Raw genomic sequence first — 21,475 nt, 5'->3', positions numbered from 1 at the left:
AAGTTTAAAATTGCTTTCATTTGAAATGTTTATAAACTTGTTTTTATACTTGAATTTTTTATTAATATATTAAAATTGGAGAAAATAACAAAAGTTAACACTTCATTATGTTATATTTTCAACCACATCAAACTCTAATATTATTGATTTATTATATGAAAGATTTTAGAGATTTTTAAACTAAATATAATTTTATATGAAAATGTATTCCACCTTTTTAAAGCATCCTTTGTTATTTTGTGTGACTAGTAACTTAACAAATTTTTTTTTTTTATTTATTACTTTTTCTTTAGTTTGCTGGAAACCATGTCTCACTACACAGATGAACCCAGATTTACTATAGAGCAAATAGACCTCCTTCAGCGCCTTCGACGTACTGGAATGACCAAACATGAAATTCTCCATGCTTTGGAAACTTTGGATCGTCTCGATCAAGAGCATAATGACAAATTTGGGAGAAGGCCCAGCTATGGAGGTGGTTCCTATGGAAATAGTACCAACAATGTCCCAGCATCTTCCTCTACAGCTACTGCTTCCACACAGACCCAGCATTCGGGAATGTCCCCATCACCCAGCAACAGTTATGATACTTCCCCACAACCTTGTACTACCAATCAAAATGGTAGGGAAAGTAATGAAAGGTTGTCCACTTCAAATGGAAAGATGTCTCCTACTCGTTATCATGCAAACAGCATGGGTCAGAGATCATACAGTTTTGAAGCCTCAGAAGAGGACCTAGATGTAGATGATAAAGTGGAGGAATTAATGAGGTTAGTCAAGATGATAAATTTATATTGTATTGATAATTGTTTTAAGAGCTTCCATAAAACTCTTTGTAAATGACATTACGTCTTAACATATTACTTTTAGAATTGTGTAACTAATCTTTGAGGAGGAGTAAATAATATCTCATATTTTAGATAGTGATTTATCCTTTAATTAGTAAAGTAAAATTATTCCAATTGCTGGATGCTGGAGGAGATTATTTTGTGCAAAGGGAATGTCTTAACATAACCACAATTTTGCATTAGTAAAATCAAATTCTTAGCACAAAAGGGATATTTAGTAAGAAGTTTTTGAATTGAATTGAATATTGTACAAATGTATAGGATGATTGGGAGGTGTGTATGTATGTTGAGATTGAAAGTGCAGAGAAGATTTAATTGGTATTTATTATAGTTTCACAAGTAAGAAAGGGTCCTAAACCTGCATAATAACAGTGAGAATAGTTAAGGAGAACAAAATTCAAGACCTTTCAGAAATAGACTCAAAAGGGCTTGATTGCATGTGGGGCTAAAGAAGTCAAACACAATTCTGTGGGAATTTAGCTGCCTAAGAAAATGTGAATGTGAATGTAAACAAAAGGTAGTTTTTTATTTGACAGTAGGTTGAGTTAGCTTTTTAAAAAATAATTTTTAATCTAGTAGTATGATCAGAAGTATGATCGAGTAGTATGATCAGATTCAAAGATTTTGGTATTGAAGAGATGAGATCTAAATACTACTCTTGTAGCAAATCTAAATACTATTATTGTAGCAGATTGGAGAGTGAAAAAGAAGGAAAAATATACTTTATAAATATTTCTTTTCTTTTTTTTTTTTTTTTTTTTGTTCTTTTAGACAAAATTAAAAGATTATCTTTCAGGATTTTTACTTGCAGTCCCTGCAGTGTTTTATATTGTAAAGGGAAAATTTTTTTTTGTATAGGAAATTACATTATTTGTGTGTTAAACAGTAATTAGTTACAGAGAGACATTGTAGTCTAGTAGAAAAATACTGGAATAAATTAGAGACATGAGATATATATAAATCCCTCCTAGTTTTGTAATGCTGACCATTTTTATGATGTACTTTATAATCGTTTTTAAAGCTCTTTCTCTTCATGAGTGGAAATTTGAAGACGGCAGCTTTCAATAAAAGAAGTAATTTCCTAACAATTAGCTTTCTGCAAATGGAATTGGTTATCCCATGACCCTTTGATTATACATATTCAAGCAGAGGTAGAAAACCCGTTGATGCTTTCTAGACAAGGGACTGATATCCTATGTACTGGAAAAGAGCAATGGAAAGAGGACTAAACACTGGAGTTAAGGAAACCAGAGTTCAAATCCAACTGTGATTGGACACTCACTAGTTTCGTGATCGTAGGCAAGTTACTTACTACTGTCTGTCTATTTTTCTCATCTGATGTGATTCATGATAAAGAGACTTACCTCCCAGTGTGGCTGAAGAAAAAATAAGATATTTGGGAAATCCTTAAACAAGCATTATATAAATGTGAGCTCTCATTAGTATCATAGGTATATCACTCATTCTCTTTAATCAAATATAAGACTGGGTTACCTTTGTTTTATCAGATTGAATTTCAGATTGAATTTTGTAAGTTCAGGCCTTTTTTACAAATCCTGATTTATTGCTCTTAATTGATTTGGGATCAGAAGTGATTATTTTTTCCACAGAAAGGTCAGGAAGTTTTTGTCATGAATCAGACAGGTGTCCGTTGAAATGATGAGTTGCTTCTGCATATCCTCTAGCTCATATCATAACCCAAATAGAGTAGCTTTTAATTTGTCACAGCAATTCATTTTTAATTAAAAATAGTGTATTGTATGTTAGCAGTTTGAAAGCAGAGGATTTTAGAAGAAGCAAATACAGTAAATTGTATAGTTGATGAAGCTGAGGCTTGGAGAGCTCTGGGATAATGGATAATAAGATGTAGGAAGACTACAAAGATTATTGAAAGAACAGGTTATAAAAAGAAGACTTTATAATTGATCCTGGAGATAATAGGGAGCCACTGGAATTTAGAATGTGAGGGTGGTACCTGGTTAGGACTTTAGGAAGATCACTTTGACACATTTGAGCAGAAAATAGACTAGAGTGGGAAAACTTGAGGAAGGAAGACCAGCCAGTAAGTTCTTGCCAGAGTCCAGGTGTGAGGTGATAAAAAGAGAGATGGCAAGAGGAGAGGAGAGTTGTATAGAAGAGATGTTATGAAAGTAAATTTTTACATTTATGATAAACACAGCTTTTAAATGTTTACCGAATGCCAGGAACTGCTGAGGGCCTAGAGATACAGTACAAATAAGCAAGATATGATTTGCCTTTAAGAACTGTATAAGGGAAATGGAAGTGTGAAGCAGTATGGCATGGAGGTAGAACCAGGTGGAAGTCATGGAGGGGGCTCGGGCTTAGGCAAGATAAAGCAAAAGCTCTCCTATTTAAACAGAGTGCAGGGAATAGGTTCCAGAGAAGAGGTGAAGTGATGGCCACAATGAAAGATATGGCATGAATATAGACCAGGAAGTAGTCTTTTATCTGAACTCTGAATGATGAATGCTTAGGATATACTTAGATATATAAGGAATAAGATGAGGATTTAATTCAGTTTTTAAGCATTACACATGTCCTTTGTGCTAGGATACAAAGCCCAACGAATGTGGCTGTCACTTCCTTCAAAGAGGTTATATGCATTCTAGGCCTAGAAATGGCATGGTGTAAGAGACAGGAAAGCTTCAGATATTTTCTGGGAATTGCGGGTAGAAAAATTTAGGTAGGGTGTAAGATCTGCTTCGGGAAATTGAGTGAAATATTGCTAAGAATGTGCGATGAACCACATTATCCTGGAGTTTATGGCCATATCTCTAACCTCTTTGAGCCTCAGTTTACTCACCTGTAAAATCCAAGAGTTTGGGTTAAATAATCTAGCCCTAAATCTGTGCCGTTTTCCTACAAATATCTACAGAGTATGGGAATGTTACAATAGTTGGAAATTTTATTCTTCCCCCTCCTCATTTGGGGATTTGGATACAATTGAGGAAGAGAGAAGTGGGAAGTTTGACAAGAGAATAGGAAAGGTAGTTCCTTCAGGGAATGGCCAGGTTTCAGTTAAGAAAACTGGATAAAAGAAATAGGTTTAGGGGGTCAAATCACAGTGGAATATGTGGAAATTAGGTGTGAGATGACAGGGAGAACCAGATTAGAATGGGAATAATATTAATTTGAGGGTTAAAACAAAAATGTTAACTCCACAGAAAAATGGAAAAGAGTTTAGAGAGAACTTTAACCATTAACCATTAAACCATTAAGACTCCATTTTAGCTCACTACCCAGCCATTTACATTCATCTAGAAGAAAATCATTTTCACCAATTATTAGAGGGAGAGCAGGAGTCATGTAAAGAGTAGTTCACCAACCCCCAGCTTTCTAGAAATTTAGTCTTAGCAGATCTTTGACTGCTATTGCCTTAACAATCTTGGGGAATTCCTTCCCTGCTCTTGTTTCTACTCCTGCAGGCATTGATAACATCATCATACTGCAAAGCTATGAATAATTCACAGACTGGATATTTTACCCTTGAATTATTGAGAGTTGCCTTTTCTTTATGTTTTGATGTCAGGATGGATTTTGTTTAAAGCAGACTGATTTAAATAAGTTAGGGAGATTAAATTGGCTCATTTTCCCCCTTGCAAAACACATTTTTTGATATTACCCCACTCTGTATTCTTTATAACTCAAAGTTATGTAGATATAGACATTCAAAAAATTTAAACTGCATACATGTTAAATATTGCAGAGCAGTAGTTGGTTGTTATCTTGCAGCTGTGTTAGAAAACAAAGATGATTTGCTTGCTTTTAGTTACCTTAAAACTTAGAAATAGATACATGTGAATTCATCTCTATTTTAGCAGATATACTGATTTATAGAGATATTTGAAGTATCCTTTACTAAAGTAGGCATTCAAATTATTTAACTTTTATAACCTCATACATTCTGGATATTTTTTTCTAAAACATACAGTCATTTATATACTTTTGAATTTTTAACTGTCAGTCATTTGATTTTTAAACAAAAGTGAAATATATATAGCCAGATCAACATGATTAACTTTAAATATTAATAGAGAATTCATTTTTGAATTTCTCCTATAGTTTCCCATATCAATAGTTTTCATCCAGTAAGTTGGTACCACCCATTATATCTCAAAACTTACCTCAAAGGCAAAACATGTCCATGCTTCTTCTGTAGTGTGTAGTTTGGGTCTCTAGCTGGGTAATTATCTTCTTTATATTTATTTTGTATTTATACATATATCTTTATAAATATGAATGTATGTTGGTTATCTGCATATACATAATGAATAAATCAAAATGTATGTTAACTATTTATCTCTTTCATCAGAATATAAGTTTTTTCCTAGGGCAGGTAATTTATTTGCTGGACCTAGGGACAAGAACACCAGAATTCAAATTTGTCTTCTAACACTTAGCTCTGTGAAATGAGCAAGTCAATTGATAATAATAGCACCTGCCTTCCAGGGTTGTTGTGAAAATAAAATGAGATAATATTTGCAAAAACCTTAGCAAACATTAAGGCATTATATAAATGAGAGCTCTTAGTTGTGGTGGTGGTGGTTGGTGATGGGGCGGGGAGAGACGGTTGCAACAGCACTGACAATGATAGTAGTAGTAATATTCTTGGCAACTCCTAGCACATTGGCCTGCCATGAAAGGAACTTAGTAAATATTTGTGAGGAGAAGATAAAAGTCGGGTACTACTTAACATGTCTGGTAAGAATCCTCATTCAGAAACATCTCCATTCCTCTCCTTCTAGTTAGTTATCCCTTAGAAAAATGAGTAGCTTTTTTAAAAGAAATGATTGGGAACCCTTTTTATATTGACTTAGTATTGATTCTCATTGGCTACATTGTTTTTCTCATTTAAGAATTAATGAAGGGCAGCTAGGTGGCGCAGTGGATAGAGCACCAGCCCTGAAGTCAAGAGGTCCTGAGTTCAAATTTGACCTCAGGTACTTAATACTTTGTACCTGTGTGACCCTGGGCAAGTCACAACTCCAATTGCCTTAGGGGGGGGAAAAAGAATTAATGGAAATGGTCCTAATGTCGCTAGATATAGTCCATGCTTCTGTGGAATACGGTGTATTTGTTGGGTTTTTTTTTTTAACAATTTAAGTCAAACTGTTGTTTCATTATATAATTTAAAACTATCCCTATTTCATCATTTTATCATTGAGCTCTGACCATTAATTAAATTAATACAATCTTTATTTCTTTAGCATTTGTTTGTATTTACATTATATCAAGGTTATATAGTTCATAGACATTTTTTATTTCCTTTATACATAATCCAACTTGAGATTTTAAGTTTTTTAAATGTACAAGAAGTTATTTTTATTCAGTCATGTCATCAATAACTTCATTAAAATGAAGGAAGGTGCATTTAAATGTAGTTTCACAACTTTATTGAGAATATGTGTGGGGGGAGGGAACCTCTAAATGATCGTTGAATAGGTGATAATGAAGAAAAAGCCAAATATGTAAACTCTAATTCTGAATGCTGGCCATAGAGCCAAATCAAAACCTGCTTCTGATGCTTACTGGCATGAACAAGTCACTTAATTTCTCTATTTGTGAGTTTCCTCAATTTTACCAAAGTAAAATTGGAATAGATCAAGAGTTTTTAACTTGTGATCTGTTCATTTATTTTTTAATATTTTGGCAAATGTAATTCAATATAATTGGTTTCCTTTGTAGTCTTGTATATTTTATTTTATGCATTTAGAATTATTATTCTGAGCAGTAGTTCATAATTGTCTTCCAGTCATACTGCCATAAAAGTGCATAGCCCAAAACAGTTAAGGATCTCTGACTTAAATGATTTCTGACATCCTTTCTGCCCTAAATCTTTTGATTTTCACCTTTCCACTCTCAGAAGTGAAACTTTGTGGATAACACACTATGAATTAGGTAAGATATTATGTTTTTGAACTTGGAAATGTGATGTTTCTAAGATTTAATTTTATATTCTCCTATGGGTTTGGTCTATTCTCCCTTCTCTTCTTTCTGTTTTGTTCTTCTCTATTTAGTCTCCACTTCCTATCTTTACCATTCTTAGCTCAGATTACTATTTTTAACTTAAACATATGTTGGTCTTTTTTTTCTTTTTTCTTTTTTTTAGGCGGGACAGTAGTGTGATAAAAGAGGAAATCAAAGCTTTTCTTGCCAATCGGAGGATTTCCCAAGCAGTTGTTGCACAGGTAACAGGTAAGAACTGAAGTGACCCTTTATATTGGAATCTTGTCTAGTCTCAGTGGGTTGGTGCAGATGTTTGATTCTGGCTTATATTTCTGCATTGCAGTGCAGATCTGTCATCTTAGGCTTGATTAACATATTCCTTTCTCAAACATCATAGAACTTCGCCTTTTTTTTTTCCTTCTTTTTGACTTATATTAGTGTTTTTCATTTGGTTTTGTTGTTTTAGCAAAGTAATAATCACAGATTATTTTCTATAATCAAACTTGTTCCTTTAGGTTTTTTTTTTTTTTTTTTAAACATTGTGAGTGGTTTGACTAGAGATTCATATAATGTCATAAATTATGCTTTCATTTTTCTATATTCATTTACACTAATCCTGATAATTTAGGAGTTTTTACAATCCCTTTGCCCTTAAATTTGTGAATCTGATATGCAAGGAAAGGAGGTATGTTTTTTGGCTTTACTATGTTACTGTCTGTGAACCCTTTTTAGTACATTTGTTCAAAGGTTAAGGTCAGTGTCATTACAATCATTAATGCCTTTTGTGCTTTTATGTCCTCTCCCTTTTTATTTATTTGGTTTTTTGTTTGTTTGTTTTGAGAGTTAGTTCATCAGTCCCATGCTACTACTGATTGTCAAGGAAGCTTTGACCTATTCATTTTAAACATGATTAAAACTAGTTCCTGCTTAGTCAGCTTGGTGGACCCTGCTCCCGAATGTTCTTCATATTGGTATTAGACTTACTATTGTTAGCCCTGCTAAAATCCAGAATTCCCATACTCAAGTGATCCCCTAGCCTGATCTTTAGTAGAAAAGATTACAAGTATCTTTATAACTAGTTCATTATTTTAGTTTCTTAAATGTAGATTCCAAATACATTTCTATGAAGTTCTTAAATATTACATTATCTTTTGGTTGTTTTTTCCCCCATTTCTTTCTTCCTTTTTATTTGTATACTTTATGCCTGTCTGAATTTTGATTACCTTATATAGAGTTGTTATCTTTGAAATGCACTATGCTGAGAGAATTGAGGCATAAAGCCTTCTAGTTATATGTAAGACTGTAACAGATTGCCATCAAACCAACCGAATCTTTTAGCAAGCCATGTTCCAAAATCAACAATGTATGCACAAGTACCAGTATTCACTTATTTGATTCTAAATTAATGAAAATTAAATATTGTGCTTTACTTAATGAAACTACCATGAAACATTAAACTGGATTTTGCAGATCTTGAACTTCATAACAAGAAGCCTTATTCCTTTGTTCAGAGCATGAACTTATAATTATAGTTACCTCAAGAATAGACATGTCAAGAGATGGATAATTCATTAGTTTTCTAGGCACTCTTCCCACTGTATGATTCTCTGTTATTACTGTTAATGACTATAGTAGCCTGTGCTCAGGCTTTTTACTCAAATATTTCAGAGGATTTTGCTGCTTTTATCTTTAGTAATGAAGTAAAATATCTAAAGATCTTTGTTCAGCATGTAGTATTCACGTGGATGACAAGATTTTACTCTTTGTTATTTGGATTGTAGCCCTAAACTTGAAGACATCCTGGAACATCTTCCAAGTTATTAGGAGAAAAAAATTGCCACATGTGGCTTTAAATCTCAGTATAATATTATTACATTGACTAGGTCTGAAAAAGCATTTTGAACCAATACTGTTCCTTGGTATGCCATGAGGTCTTGTATTAAAATACATAAAGGTTGAGCCTTTTTTTCCACATACTTTCACTTTCTTTCTGTACTGAAATACTGTGCTTTCATAGAGAAATGCTTAGATTCTCTTGGATTTCTAGCACAGGAGGTTTTGGAGTTGATCCGGTCAATATTAATGCAAATGATGTTTAAAAGTGTGAAAGAATACATTCATACATAAATACAGACAAATAACTTATAAAATGGAAACCTATTATCTTTAGGGGGATATGGGCCTTTACCTATGATATGAGACTGTTGATATTTACAATTGTTCTGCAATTTGTATTCTTGTCCTGGGGACACTAAGAAATTAAGTGACTTGCCAAGGTAGCCAGCATCTGGCAGAAATTGGACTAGAAGCCAGGTTGTTCTAATTACAAGATTGACCCTTGCTTTTCCTCTGCCTGAACATTCTCTTTCTTCCATAATTAACATAGATTGTATCTTTTATTTTTTCTAAGGCTATGGAAAGCACCTTTTTTTGGTTTCTGAGGAATGTTTCATGATCTGCCATGTGATGTAATATTTTATTTGTCCTCAGCTTATCACTTTCAAACTTGTAGTATCTTTTTTTAATTGTTGTCTTTTTAGATTTAGTAAACTTAAGTTAGTAGTGTTTAACTTCAGAATACCTTTCATAATTTTATAACTTTTAATCATGTTCTAACTCATTGTGTTAGCCTGTTTGCATATAGTAATTCCCGATTCTCCTGAAACATTTTGTTGTTTTCTTTCATGCTTTACTATCTTTTGACTTGTATTAAATAGAATTGTTTGAGAATTTTTAAATGCACTATAGTTTTCTTCAGCAGCAGGATATTTGCCTCATGTTGGCTATTATATTTCTTGATAATACTAAACATTTTACAAGTCTTTTGGCCTTCAGTATCACATTAAATGCATATATGGAGAAAGCGTTCTGTTATGACTTCTATGTCCCTTCCTAAAACCATAGCCTATTAAGAAGAGCTTGTTTTATTATTCTTAGTATTTCCCATTCCTGTATTACTCACTTTTGATTCAAGATTATTTACTGGTTTTCTATCTAGTGATGGACATCATAGTTCTATCAACATGGCCTTTGATTCTATTGATTTGCTTATACTTCTAAAATATTTATTTTCCTTTCTCTTTCAATTTCTCTTCATGTTAGTAACCTTCCCCCCACCCCCGTCTATTCTTGCTTCTTCTTATCTAATTGGAAATAAAATTCTGTCCCTGGATAGTATATGAACTATTTAATGGATTAGAGAATATGTCAAGACAAGATATTGACCTCTCCCTTGAATTTCAGTTCTGGACATTAAACTCTGGCTATTATCTCAAACTCCCATTGATTCAAATAGAATTAAATATTCTCTCCCTCTTCTCCCCAATCCCAAAACAACTTCTTTTTGTAAAGATCACATTTCTGTCCATGATCTTTAGTCTCCCAGACTAAGTCTGTGGGAAATGTCTTTTGAATTGTCCTTTTTCAACCTGAGAACAGTTTGTCACCAAGTTCTGCCATTTTTTCCTTCCCAGTGTTATGTATCCATGGTTTCATAGCTTTAAGATTGGTGCAGATTTTATAATCCAAATTAAGAAATGTAGATATGTACCTATATACTTTTTTTCAGGAGCTAAAAATTTTTCTTTGGCACCTGAATATGTACTTCATTATTATTGTTTCTACCCAGCAACTAAATCCATCCATTTCTCTTGTCTTAGTAGATTAGTGTTAGATTTTTTTCCTTCAATAGTTTGATTTTGTTATATTGTATTATGAAACAGCTTCATATTAGCATATTTAATTCCACCTGATTTTAGATTTCTTATGAAAAATTTTACAGCTTAAAGTAGTCAATTTCAAACACATTTGTCACAGATAGCAAAGAAGAGCCAACCAATTCTGTTTTTGGTTGTCAGTGTGGTCAGTGTGGATATGCAAATTTTACCGTCTCTGAACAAATAGATATCATATGCTGCAATCATTTTTAATAGGAGCATCTATCTACTTGTACAAATATGCCAATAAAGGAATCAACCAGTTAAGCCTTGGATTTGGAAAGAGCAGGTCTGGGTTCCTATGTAGAATATTCCTATGTAGATGGCGATCATTCGGTCATTAAAACTCTCAGATTCTCAATTTTCTCATCCTACTGTGTGGATTCTTCTAGCTCTAAACTTTATGAATCTTAGGTTTGGAACCTTAAGGGTAGTGGTCAGAGATAGTTCTACTGTGGTTTACTTTAAAATCAATAATGGTAAGATATGAAACAATAAAATAAAGTCAGCTTTATAAATTAAACTGAAAACCAGCTAGTGGTTGAGTGCAAAAGAAAATGCTAAGTAGCAGCAATTTAAAAAAAAAAAAAAAAATACAAAGTTAAGGTGCAAAATTCTAATATCATGCCTGCTCTAGAAAGAAACATAGTGGCTTGTTTTTATAGACACTCAGGATTTATAAAATAAGATAAACAAGAAGTTCATGGGTGGGGTCTGTATAAATAATCTCCTACTGATAGGAAAAATGACAGTGTAAATAGGAGATAATCATAGCGCCTACTGAATTTCTTAGCTTGTTATTTGAAGCTTTTTTCACCTACTCACAGCTGTTCCCTCCAGGGGTAGGTTTTTACCTTTGCAGTAGATCAACAGAATTCCAAATTGCTATTAACAGTGATGAGAATTAGGTTGAATAGATTCTTAAAGACTTATCCCTGTCTTAATAGTAAATAGCAATACTACAAATCTCATTTGAGAGGAAACTTTTTTCTTTTTTTTTGAAAATAAATTAATATCTCTTAAAGATGAGATATGTTTTTCAATTTTCTGAAAAACTCAATAGGATAACTATAGACATCACTTAACTTTAAGTCATAACCTTTCCCTTCAAATAATGAAACCAAATAATCATTCATTTAAGGTCTGTCAGCCACTGAGTAAAACTAGTTATATTTCTATTTCTTGAAGAATGGTTATCATCTCTAAAATTTCAAAGTTTCCAATAATTGAATTCTTTACAATTACAGTTCATTTTAATTTCTTCTATTTTCTTAAATTACCATGGTGTCACAGGAAGAATGGTAGACTGAGATTCTAGTCTTAATTGCTGTTAATTCTAGACTTTGCATAAATTGCTTTTCTGGACCCCATTTTCTTATCTTTAAGATGAAGGGATTATACTAAATTATATTTCCTTGTAGCTCTCAATCCTCTCTCTACTTAAAATTGTATTCTTTTTTCTACGTTTTAAATATTATTATCTATATAACATAATGATATTACCATTTTCATGTATTTTACAATTATTATTAGTATGTTTGGACATGTATACATATATTGTATTTAACTTATACCTTAACATATTTAACATGTATTGGTCAACTTGCCATCTGGGTGAAGAGGTTGGGGAGGAGGGAAAAAGTTGGAACAAAAGGATTTGCAACTGTCAATGCTGAAAAATTACCCATGCATATATCTTGTAAATAAAAAGCTATAATAATAAAAAAATTAAACAATTATTATTAGTATCTTTGCTGAGGTTTTGAGCAGTGTTCAAATTTAATTTCACCTTTTGTATTTAGGGTAGATATTTTATGCCTCTTGTCATTTAATATGATTTCCTTTTCCTTATTTTTGTATTATATCTTTTAAACTTATGGTAGAGTCAGACGACCTATAGTATCTATAAATGTTCAAGTTAGTACTGTCAGAGGATCATTTTGCCTATGACTAATCCTTTCTCTTATTTTATCTTCCTTTTCCTGTACTATTCTCTTTCCTTATTGAATTGAATATTTTTATGCATCTCACTCCGTGTGTGTGTATATGTGTGTGTGTGTGTGTCCTTTCCTGCTTTGACAAATTCAGAAGACGTTTTCAAATGATACTCTACCTATATTCTGTCCTCATTTGTATAGATCCATACTTGTGTCCCTGACATATGAAATAATTACTTCTTTCTCTTACTTCCTTAGAGGATCCCTTTCTCCCCATCAAGAGGATTACCAACAGATTATTTTTATATCAGCCTTAGTCCCAGTGTGACTGCCTGAACATAAGTGTGTGAATTTCTCTTTTCTCTCTCTCCCCCTCCCTACTCCCTCTCCTTCTCTTTTCCTTTTTATGCCTCATTTTCCTTTTTATGCATCATCAACTTTATTATTGTTATTTAGCACCCTCTATGACCCCTGACTACAGAAAATCATGTATCTCCTCCCCCATTAGAATATAAACATTTCATCTCTGTATAGTCCCTTTGCTTATTTGTTTACATTTATTGCATTGTATTTATCTTGACTCCTGTATTAGTATTTCCACATTTTTATTCATCTCTGATCTTTTCATAAGAAATGTTTGGCAATTTCTCTTTCCCCCACAGGATTGTTGTTATTTTTTGTAAGCATCTATTTTTTGTCTTTTCGAATATCATATCATATATTCTGCATTGCTTTACTGCATTGAGTAATAGCTGTTAAATCTTGCGTAATCCTGGCTTGGGTTGCTTGGTACTTGAATTCTTTTTTACGGCCTGTATAATTTTTTTCTCTAACCTAAGCACTTTGGATTTTGACTATGACATCCCAGGCAGTCTTCATATGGGGGTTTCTTTCAGGAGATGACTAGTGAATTCTTTTTATTTTCCCTTTGTCCTCTTGTTCTAATAGGTCTGGTCAGTTTTCTTGAAATAAGATAGCCAGGTTCTTTTTTTGGTGACTCTCCTCTTAATGTAATGTTTGGAATCTGTGACTGTGTTGCTTTTCTATTTGTATCCATGAGCTTTGCACATGATTGCCGTTTAATTAATGCTTTTTCATTCATTCAGTCTTTAGGACCAACTTGATCAATATAATTATCATATTCAGGGTTTTTATTGTTGTTGTTATTTACATTTTTGTGATCTTTGTATATGTTGTTTTCCTAGTTTTGCTTACTTTACTTTCTTGTGGTTGGTGTAGCAAATGATGTGGTTTGCAAGTACCAGATGATGTCATTTAGGAAAGCACCAGATGTTGGGGTTTGGTCATGAAGAATTCACAGTGGCCATTCTCTTTGGCAAAAGGTAGATTTATGTAGGAGAAGAGGTTACAGACAAAATGAAGAGATGAAATGAAGGGAGTGGTAAATATGAAATAAAGTTGGGAGAGCACATACCATCGAAAGGGGTTTTAAAAAAATAGTAAGGGAAAAGACAAGTTCCCTAGTGGAATTCACAATTAGCTGGAAATAACTTTGGAGGGGAAAAGGAAACACCTGATGGGGTTGGATCATGTTCTTAGCTGGCAGTACCGTAAAAGAGTTAGTTAACTATAAGGAGAAAGACATCATGAAGCATGGTGGGGGGTGAGAGGAGAGACCCCATATGACATAGGGGAAGGATAAAAAGAAAGACAGCACCAGGCAAGAGTGCCATGTTGACCCAAAAGGGTTTCGCAAAGATGACATGGATTGTAAGCAGGATTATAGGGGAAATTGAACATTACTGGGATTTCTAATAGACACAGCAAGGTGGGGCTGCCCACAACCTCCACAGAGGGTGGACCTCAAAGGTTTAACATAATTTTGATTTCTGACTGGATGACCTCCACAGAGGATGAATCCACGAAGCCAAATTGATATCTGTCAATCTTTTCCTGTCTGCCTAAGAGAACAATTCCATCAGTGCCCCAGTTTCCCTCTGCCAATGGCATCTAGTTATTGAGAGTCTCATCAATTTATTTATATTAGTGTGCTTGTCTGTCCACAGCTCTAGTCTCTGATACAGGACAAGACTTAAGTTAGTTTTTTTCCTCTCTCATCACATTCCTTTTACTTTGTTTCATTCCAACTATTCCAAAGCACATCTGAACATTTCACTCCCCTACTTAATAAATTCAAAGACCTATCTGTTACCTCTACAGTCAAATACAAATTCCTTTTGATATTAAAACCCTTCACAGTCTTGCTTCACCCTGCCTCTCTAACCCTATTCTATGTTATTCTTCAGATCTACTAGTTTAAATTTGTCATTATTCTGACACATTGGCTGATACAAAGTAAGTACTAGATAAATGTTGGTTGATTCATTAGTACAGACATTGTTAAGAGTCTTCATAAAGAGATACCACTGTCAATCAAACTTATCAACACTCAAATATTTTAAAAAACAATTTTTATATGATCAGAGAGTAGACCTGTTGTATACAAAAACCAGTGGGCCTTGAGTAGCATATGGGTAAGATAGGTATAATGCAAATTTATAAAAGGCAGGAAAAAAAGGGGCAGAATTTAAATAATGGTGAACATGTAGTAGAAGGGGAAGATCTACATAAGGTAAAATAATAAATTGGTCAGTAAACATTGGGGATATTACTGGAATTTGTAGACTAATCAATCCCATCAGAGCTCCAGCTATTTACTTGACATGTTCATCTGAAATAGATATAATAAAGCTGAGCCAGAAATTCTCTTATCACTAAACCAGTTGATCATCAGAACTAAGGTCTCAGCTACATTCTGCACTTAATTATATGACCTGATTTTAAGCAAATGGCAGTAATAGCCAAACCAGAAAAATTCTTTTATGATAATTACTTATAGACTGTCTTTGTGCCTTTGCACTGATTGGTTGTCCTTCTTGGAATGTTGCTTCTCCTCTGTCACTTAGAAATCCCATTTTCCTTCAAGTCTCAGTTCAATCTTCAAAATCTATGAGAGTTCTTTCCTGATCTACCCAATTTCTAGTAATTTTCCAAAAAATTATCTGGTAGTTTTTTTCATCATATATACTTTTATTATTTACATATTGTTTCTGTCATTAGTATGTCAGCTCTTAAAAGGAAGGGATTTTTGATTGTTTCTTTGTTTTCACATACCTAATAAATATTTATTTGATTAATTGATTATATTTATGATTTCTAAGAGTGTGTTTGATAAATTGACATCCATGTATTTTATAATTTGGTAGATTTAAATAGGATTTTGCCATTTTTTTCCTCATATGTTTTGCTATTGCTGTATTTGTTGTTTAATAGTTTTTAGTCATATCCAACTCTTAATCATCCTTTGAGTTTTTCTTGGCAGAGTTACTGGAAAGGTTTTGCCATTTCCTTCTCTTAACTCATTTTCAGATGAGAAAACAGGAAACAGTTAAATGACTTGTCTAGGGTCACACAGATAATAAGTGTCTGGTCAGATTTGAACTCAGAAGATGAGTTTCTGACTTCAAACCTGGTTCTCTATCCACTGTACTTGCTCTGTTGTCCCCCCCCCCCAAAAAAAAAAATAATTTTTTGTGATTTTTATTTCATATGCTACTAGTTTCCTGAAGTTATTAACTTAATTCTTTAGCTTCTTTTGTTGACTCTCTAACTAAACTAACATGTTAGTATTAAGGGCTAATTTTATCCCTTTTTTTTTTTTTTTTTTTTTTGCCTTTAGTTTCTTTCTCTTAGTATTATTGAGTGAATGATCTTTTTATTTTACCCAATCCTAGACTCACTACTCTACACTACTTTTGGATATCTGCAGACCATGTGTGATGAGCCTAAAATAAAATTAAAAATCATCAATCAGAGCCCAGGGCACACCAGTAGGTGGGTGTTTGGTTTTCCATTTTTGGGAGAAGGGGTATTAGAGTTTAGGTGGCATGACCTGGACATTATTTGGGACAGCATTTTTAGAACAATCCTAAATCGAAGCAGTGGGTCTAAGATAGCAGAAAGTTTATAGAAGTTGGAATGGAGAGAGTAGGAAGGAAGAGAGAGAGAGAGAGAGAGAGATACCTTTAGATATGTAACTGAATGGACCAAGGTGACTAGGCTTCATCTGTTTTCCAGGTGATTGATCTAAGATTTGTCCATTAGCTAGCTGGCAAGTGCCTCTACTTTCGTATATAGAAATTGAACAGGGAGGAAGCTGGACATCAAAACTTTAATAGGTTCCTTTTCTTTTATCAGAGTCAACCTTCCTTCAATGAAGAATAAAAATCAGACTCAGGACAGTCAATCAGTGAACATTTATTAAGTAAGTGCCTTTTGTGTGCCAAACATTTTGTTAAGTAAGACATGGTCCCTTCCTCAAGAATCTTATAATTTTAACAGGGAAAACAGCACACAAAAAGTAACTGAAAAAAGCACTAGAGGGAGGTATCCAATGTCATAGTATAATGGAGAAGTCCAGAAGAGTTTAGCTATATGGGAAATGAAGAGATTGCTGACCAGATACTCTCCTTAACCAGAGATTCTGGGGGAAACTCCGCACCCTCCAGTTAAAGGGGAATGCCACCAGGGCAGAGGACACTGATGAGGTTCCTCCTACTTTTAAATCTATGATTATAGAATCTTAATGCTTTGGCATAAGGTTGGATCAAACAAATAACAGTTTGGTTGGACTGTAGAGCATGGGTACGAGTGAAGCTGTAGTAATTACAGATGAGGAAAGTAGAAAGTACTGTGATTGTTTCATTGAACTTCTGATTTGGAAAATATCTTATTTCAAGCCCTTCCTTAAAAAGAATTCCCACCATAATATACCCAAACAAGATTTTTTTGACTTCTGCTGAATGTTCTTGTTCAAGGAGGAAACTACCTCCTATAACAGCCTTTTAGGAGAGGTCTTGTTAGGAAATTTTCCTGACTTAAAGTCTAAATGTTCTTTTTTTGCATCTTCCACCCATTGTTCCTCATTTCGTCTTCAAGAGCTGACAGGAAAAGTACAATCTTTCTTCCATATGACAACCTGCCATGTGCTTGCAGACCATTATATTTCCCCTCTGAGCCTTCACTTCTTTTCAATAAATATTCACAGTTCTTTCAAACTAGTCTCATATGGTGGTCCTGACTGGCTTTTTCCTGATGTTCTTCAGCTTATTAGTATTTTTTTAAAGAAAACTTTCAATATTTCTTTATTGTTCTCAAATGTTTCCTGCCCCTTAAATTCATTTATTCTTGACTTGCTAGATCATTCATTATATTTATAAACCATATTTCAACCTTTACCTCTGGAATAAAGGTATAAGGTGACATGCGTGTGTATACTTTTAGTACTACTTAAGTATTTGGATCTTAAATACTTGTCCTTATATCCGTGCTGACCTGAATTTAGCTAGAAATGGTTGAGGGTGATAAAAGTTGCTAAGCATATGTAGAAGTAATAATTAATTATCCAAAAACCCCAAACAAATCATCACTCCCATGTTAGTAGTATTGTAAGGTTTACAAATTATTTTTTGTTAAAAATCCATCATTTTAAAATGTGATATGTACAGAGTCATTGTAGGATAGTAAGTAGTATAAAACTTTACATTTATCTCTATTAGTTTCACTTAATTTTCTAGCTTTTAAAGTGCTGAGTTGAAGAAAAATTATTTTTCAGCTGACCCTAGAAAATTAGAAATTGTAGTCATGATTTCAGACAAAAGTGAATTCAGCCTATTTAGCAAGTTCAACTGGAACTTCCAATGACTTTCCAGGATCAAATACAAAATACTCTATTTGACATTCAAAGCCTTTCTTAATCTAGCCTTTTTATACTTTTCCAGTCTTTATACTTACTCCCTAATAACATACTCTTCAGTGCAGTAACACTGGATTCTTGACTGTTTTACAAAAGATACTTCTGTCTCTTGGATCCAGCCATTTTTCTGGCTATACCCCATTATTGGAATGTTTTCTTTTCTCCACTCTGACTGCTAATCCTTCCTTTAGGTACCATCTGAAATTACATTTTATTTAGGAAACTTTCCCCAACTCCTTTTAATTTCAGTGCCTTCTCTTTGTTAATTCTTTCTTTCCTTTATATAGCTTGCTTTGTATTTATTTGCATGTTGTCTCCCCTTTTAGATTGTAACTTTCTTGATGACAAGGACTCTCTTTTACACTCTCTGTGTTTCCCCAGCATTTAACAGTGTCTGGCATGTAAGTATTTAATAAATGTTTATTGATTGAATGATGCAGAAAAACAAAAGACACCAATAAAAGCTTATTAAAATATACTACCTTAGTTTTAGTACTCACACAAATGATTTCCTAAGTTGAAATTTTGTAGACAGTTCAGATAACTTGTATGAATTTTTGATCACGTTTTTCGGTATTCATGAGAATTTAATTCTAAGATAAGGGATAATTAAAACTAAAAGAGAGAAGCAATGTGCCATAGAGATCAGAGGACTGACTTTGTAACCAGGGAAATTTTCAATATACTGCCAGTGATTCCTAGTAAGTCATTTAACTATCAGCATCTTAAGCAGCTTTCTATGACTATAAGTTGCGGAGAATGTGTTTGTTTACTTGAATGCTGGCATAGAAGTTATCTTACTGGGAGCTCCCTACCCCTGAGAAATCTTAGGTCCAGTTTTTATTCCCAAGTACTTGTTGCTTTTTTTTTTTTTTTTTGGCTCAGGTGGCAATTGGGGTAAAGTGACTTGCCTGGCATCACACATTTAGGAAGTGTTAAATGTCTGAGACCAGATTTGAACGCAGGTCCTCCTGAATTCAGGGCTGGTGCTCTATCTACTGTGCCACCTAGCTGCCCCCTTGTTGATTTTTTAAAAATAGGGACATTTTATTCATAGTCAAATATAGAATTGCTTAGTATGCATAATGACAAAAGATATTACTTTTCCTGTTACAGTCTCTTCATGCTTTCTAATCTTGTCAATGTCTGTTCAGTTTTGCAATGTCTTTCCAAAAATCTTTAACACAAGAATTAATGATGCACTGGGGACAATCCCTTATTTTTATTATAAACTATCCATGAAACTAATGAAGCATTTTCCATCTATTCCTCACTTTCAATATATGCTTCTCCCCAGTGTTTTTCATCCCTACTCCAAGTATTCATTTCCTTCATTCTATGTCTTTTATGCCCCTTCTGAATTGCATATTTGTTTTACTTGTGTAGAGGGTCTGAACTCTGGAGAAGTATATTTGAAACAAGGTATTAACTCAGTGGAATTGATGAGATGATGGTTCTCTAGTTCACACATACTCAGTATACTGTAATGACGTAATTGTACTAAGGTATATAAAGGCTGGTATATAAAGGTTCTCTAGTTCACACATATTCAGTATACTGTAATGATATAATTGCACTAAGGTATATAAAGGCTGAGAACCATCATCTCATCAATTCCATTGACTTAACAGCTTGTTTCAGGTATACTTCTCCAGAGGTCAGGCCCTCTACATCTCCCGTTTTCTTTTGTTTTTAGAACATAGGTGGTCACATCCTTCCTGACTTCTCAGGAAGAGCGGTAAAAACACCAAAAAGGAGGTGATCACTCCCTCCCTGATTTCTCAGGAAAGGGGGAAAGAATCGTCATCTCATCAATTCCACTGAGTTAACACCTTGTTTCAAGTATATTTCTCCAGAGTTCTGGCCCTCTACATCTTGTGCCTTGATGTTTTATGGCATGGAGGAAACCATAAGTCCCTAAAGATCATACTAGTTGATTAAAAGTTTTGATGGATTGTAGAAAATTCAGTAGTCTTTGATTATAATTAACAGACTATATTTCCTGTTAATATCAGGTTAGATAAATATGGAGAAACTTATCACCAGAAAGCTGGCCATGGGTGATGAATTCTTTGGCCATGGTAACCATTATCCAGCTGCACCAAGAGAGTATAAACTGACAAAAGGCATCTGTTGACAGAAGAAGAAAATAAAGAAGGAAAAAAAGAGTTCATGGCAAACAACTTCATTTTTTCCCCCTGTAAAATATGAGGCCAGATTCTTAGCTATGATACCATGATGGAGAAGGGAAGACATGAAAGGGTTTGAGGAAAAATGAAAAGTTTTGGAAGAGGAAGCCATGACAACTGGGATAATAAGTTGAGAAAGAAGATAAATAGTAGAATGATTGTATAGAAGCAGTGAAGACCCAATTGAGATTATGTAACATATATAACTCATCTTTTTTAGCAGCGTACATGTAACAGTGAAGGTAAAGAATGATGGAAGTGAACTAAGACTGAAAGTTGGCTAGATATAATTGGTGATATTAAATGGGGCTAGGTGATCAAGAAAGGAAGACTATGGAGACTCAACAAGGAGTCAAGATAAGGAGAAGAGAAAGTGGCTAGTGCATGGCATTGTCCTGGGAGAAAATTGAGGGGTAAAGGGATTGGAGAGTTATGTAAGAGAAGGTAAAGGGAAAATTGAAAAGCCTATAGGTTATGTTTTGATAGAGAGACTTCAAAATTCTTGAACATAGAGGTAGTTCATTTGTGGCTAATGGCAAGATCAAGGATATGACCATCTTTGTGTGTGGCTGAAGTGTAATGAAGTAACCAAATGGTTTAGGAAGGGCCTCTTACACTTTTTTGTCACTTATAACCCTTTTTAGCCTGAAAAATTTTACATTATATATTAAATAGGTATAAAAATCAACATTTACTGATAAATCATAATTTTGCAACCCCTACATTTAGTTATAAAGATCCTATTTGGGTTGGCAACCTACTGAATACTTAGAAATTGGAGTTTAAAGTACTTAAGGGAAAATCAATATGTATGTTGAAATTTCCTAAAATTAAAGTGGGAGTTGAGGAAGAGAGAAAAATTGTAAGCCAAGTATCAAACTCATTGAAGAAGGAAAGGAAGTAACCTGGAGATTCTGTATATACCAGCTACCAGGATTTTGATTGGATGGTAGATAAGAATATCATGAATTTAAATGGAAGAAAGATTACTGGGTGTTGGAGGTAGATAGAAAACCTTGCAGTGGCAGTGGGGAAAGTGAAT

General features: G+C 33.7%; 1 protein-coding gene across 9 annotated transcripts in view; it reads left to right on the top strand.

The window, feature by feature from the left end:
- Window positions 1-21,475, top strand: part of HMBOX1 (homeobox containing 1) — a 256,421-nt gene that overhangs the window by 111,016 nt on the left and 123,930 nt on the right. For all 9 annotated transcript variants that reach the window (XM_031950923.1, XM_031950924.1, XM_031950920.1 and 6 more), the window contains 2 exons: window positions 294-770; window positions 6,979-7,064. In XM_031950923.1, coding sequence (XP_031806783.1) covers window positions 307-770; window positions 6,979-7,064 — 550 coding nt within the window. In that variant the 5' untranslated portion in view covers window positions 294-306. The remainder of the gene's footprint in view (window positions 1-293; window positions 771-6,978; window positions 7,065-21,475) is intronic.

This window comes from Sarcophilus harrisii, chromosome 2 (genome assembly GCF_902635505.1).
Source record: "Sarcophilus harrisii chromosome 2, mSarHar1.11, whole genome shotgun sequence".
Taxonomy (NCBI): Eukaryota; Metazoa; Chordata; class Mammalia; order Dasyuromorphia; family Dasyuridae; genus Sarcophilus; species Sarcophilus harrisii.
Note: the sequence above shows the minus strand (reverse complement) of the source record. Positions and strands in the feature narration are given on the sequence as shown.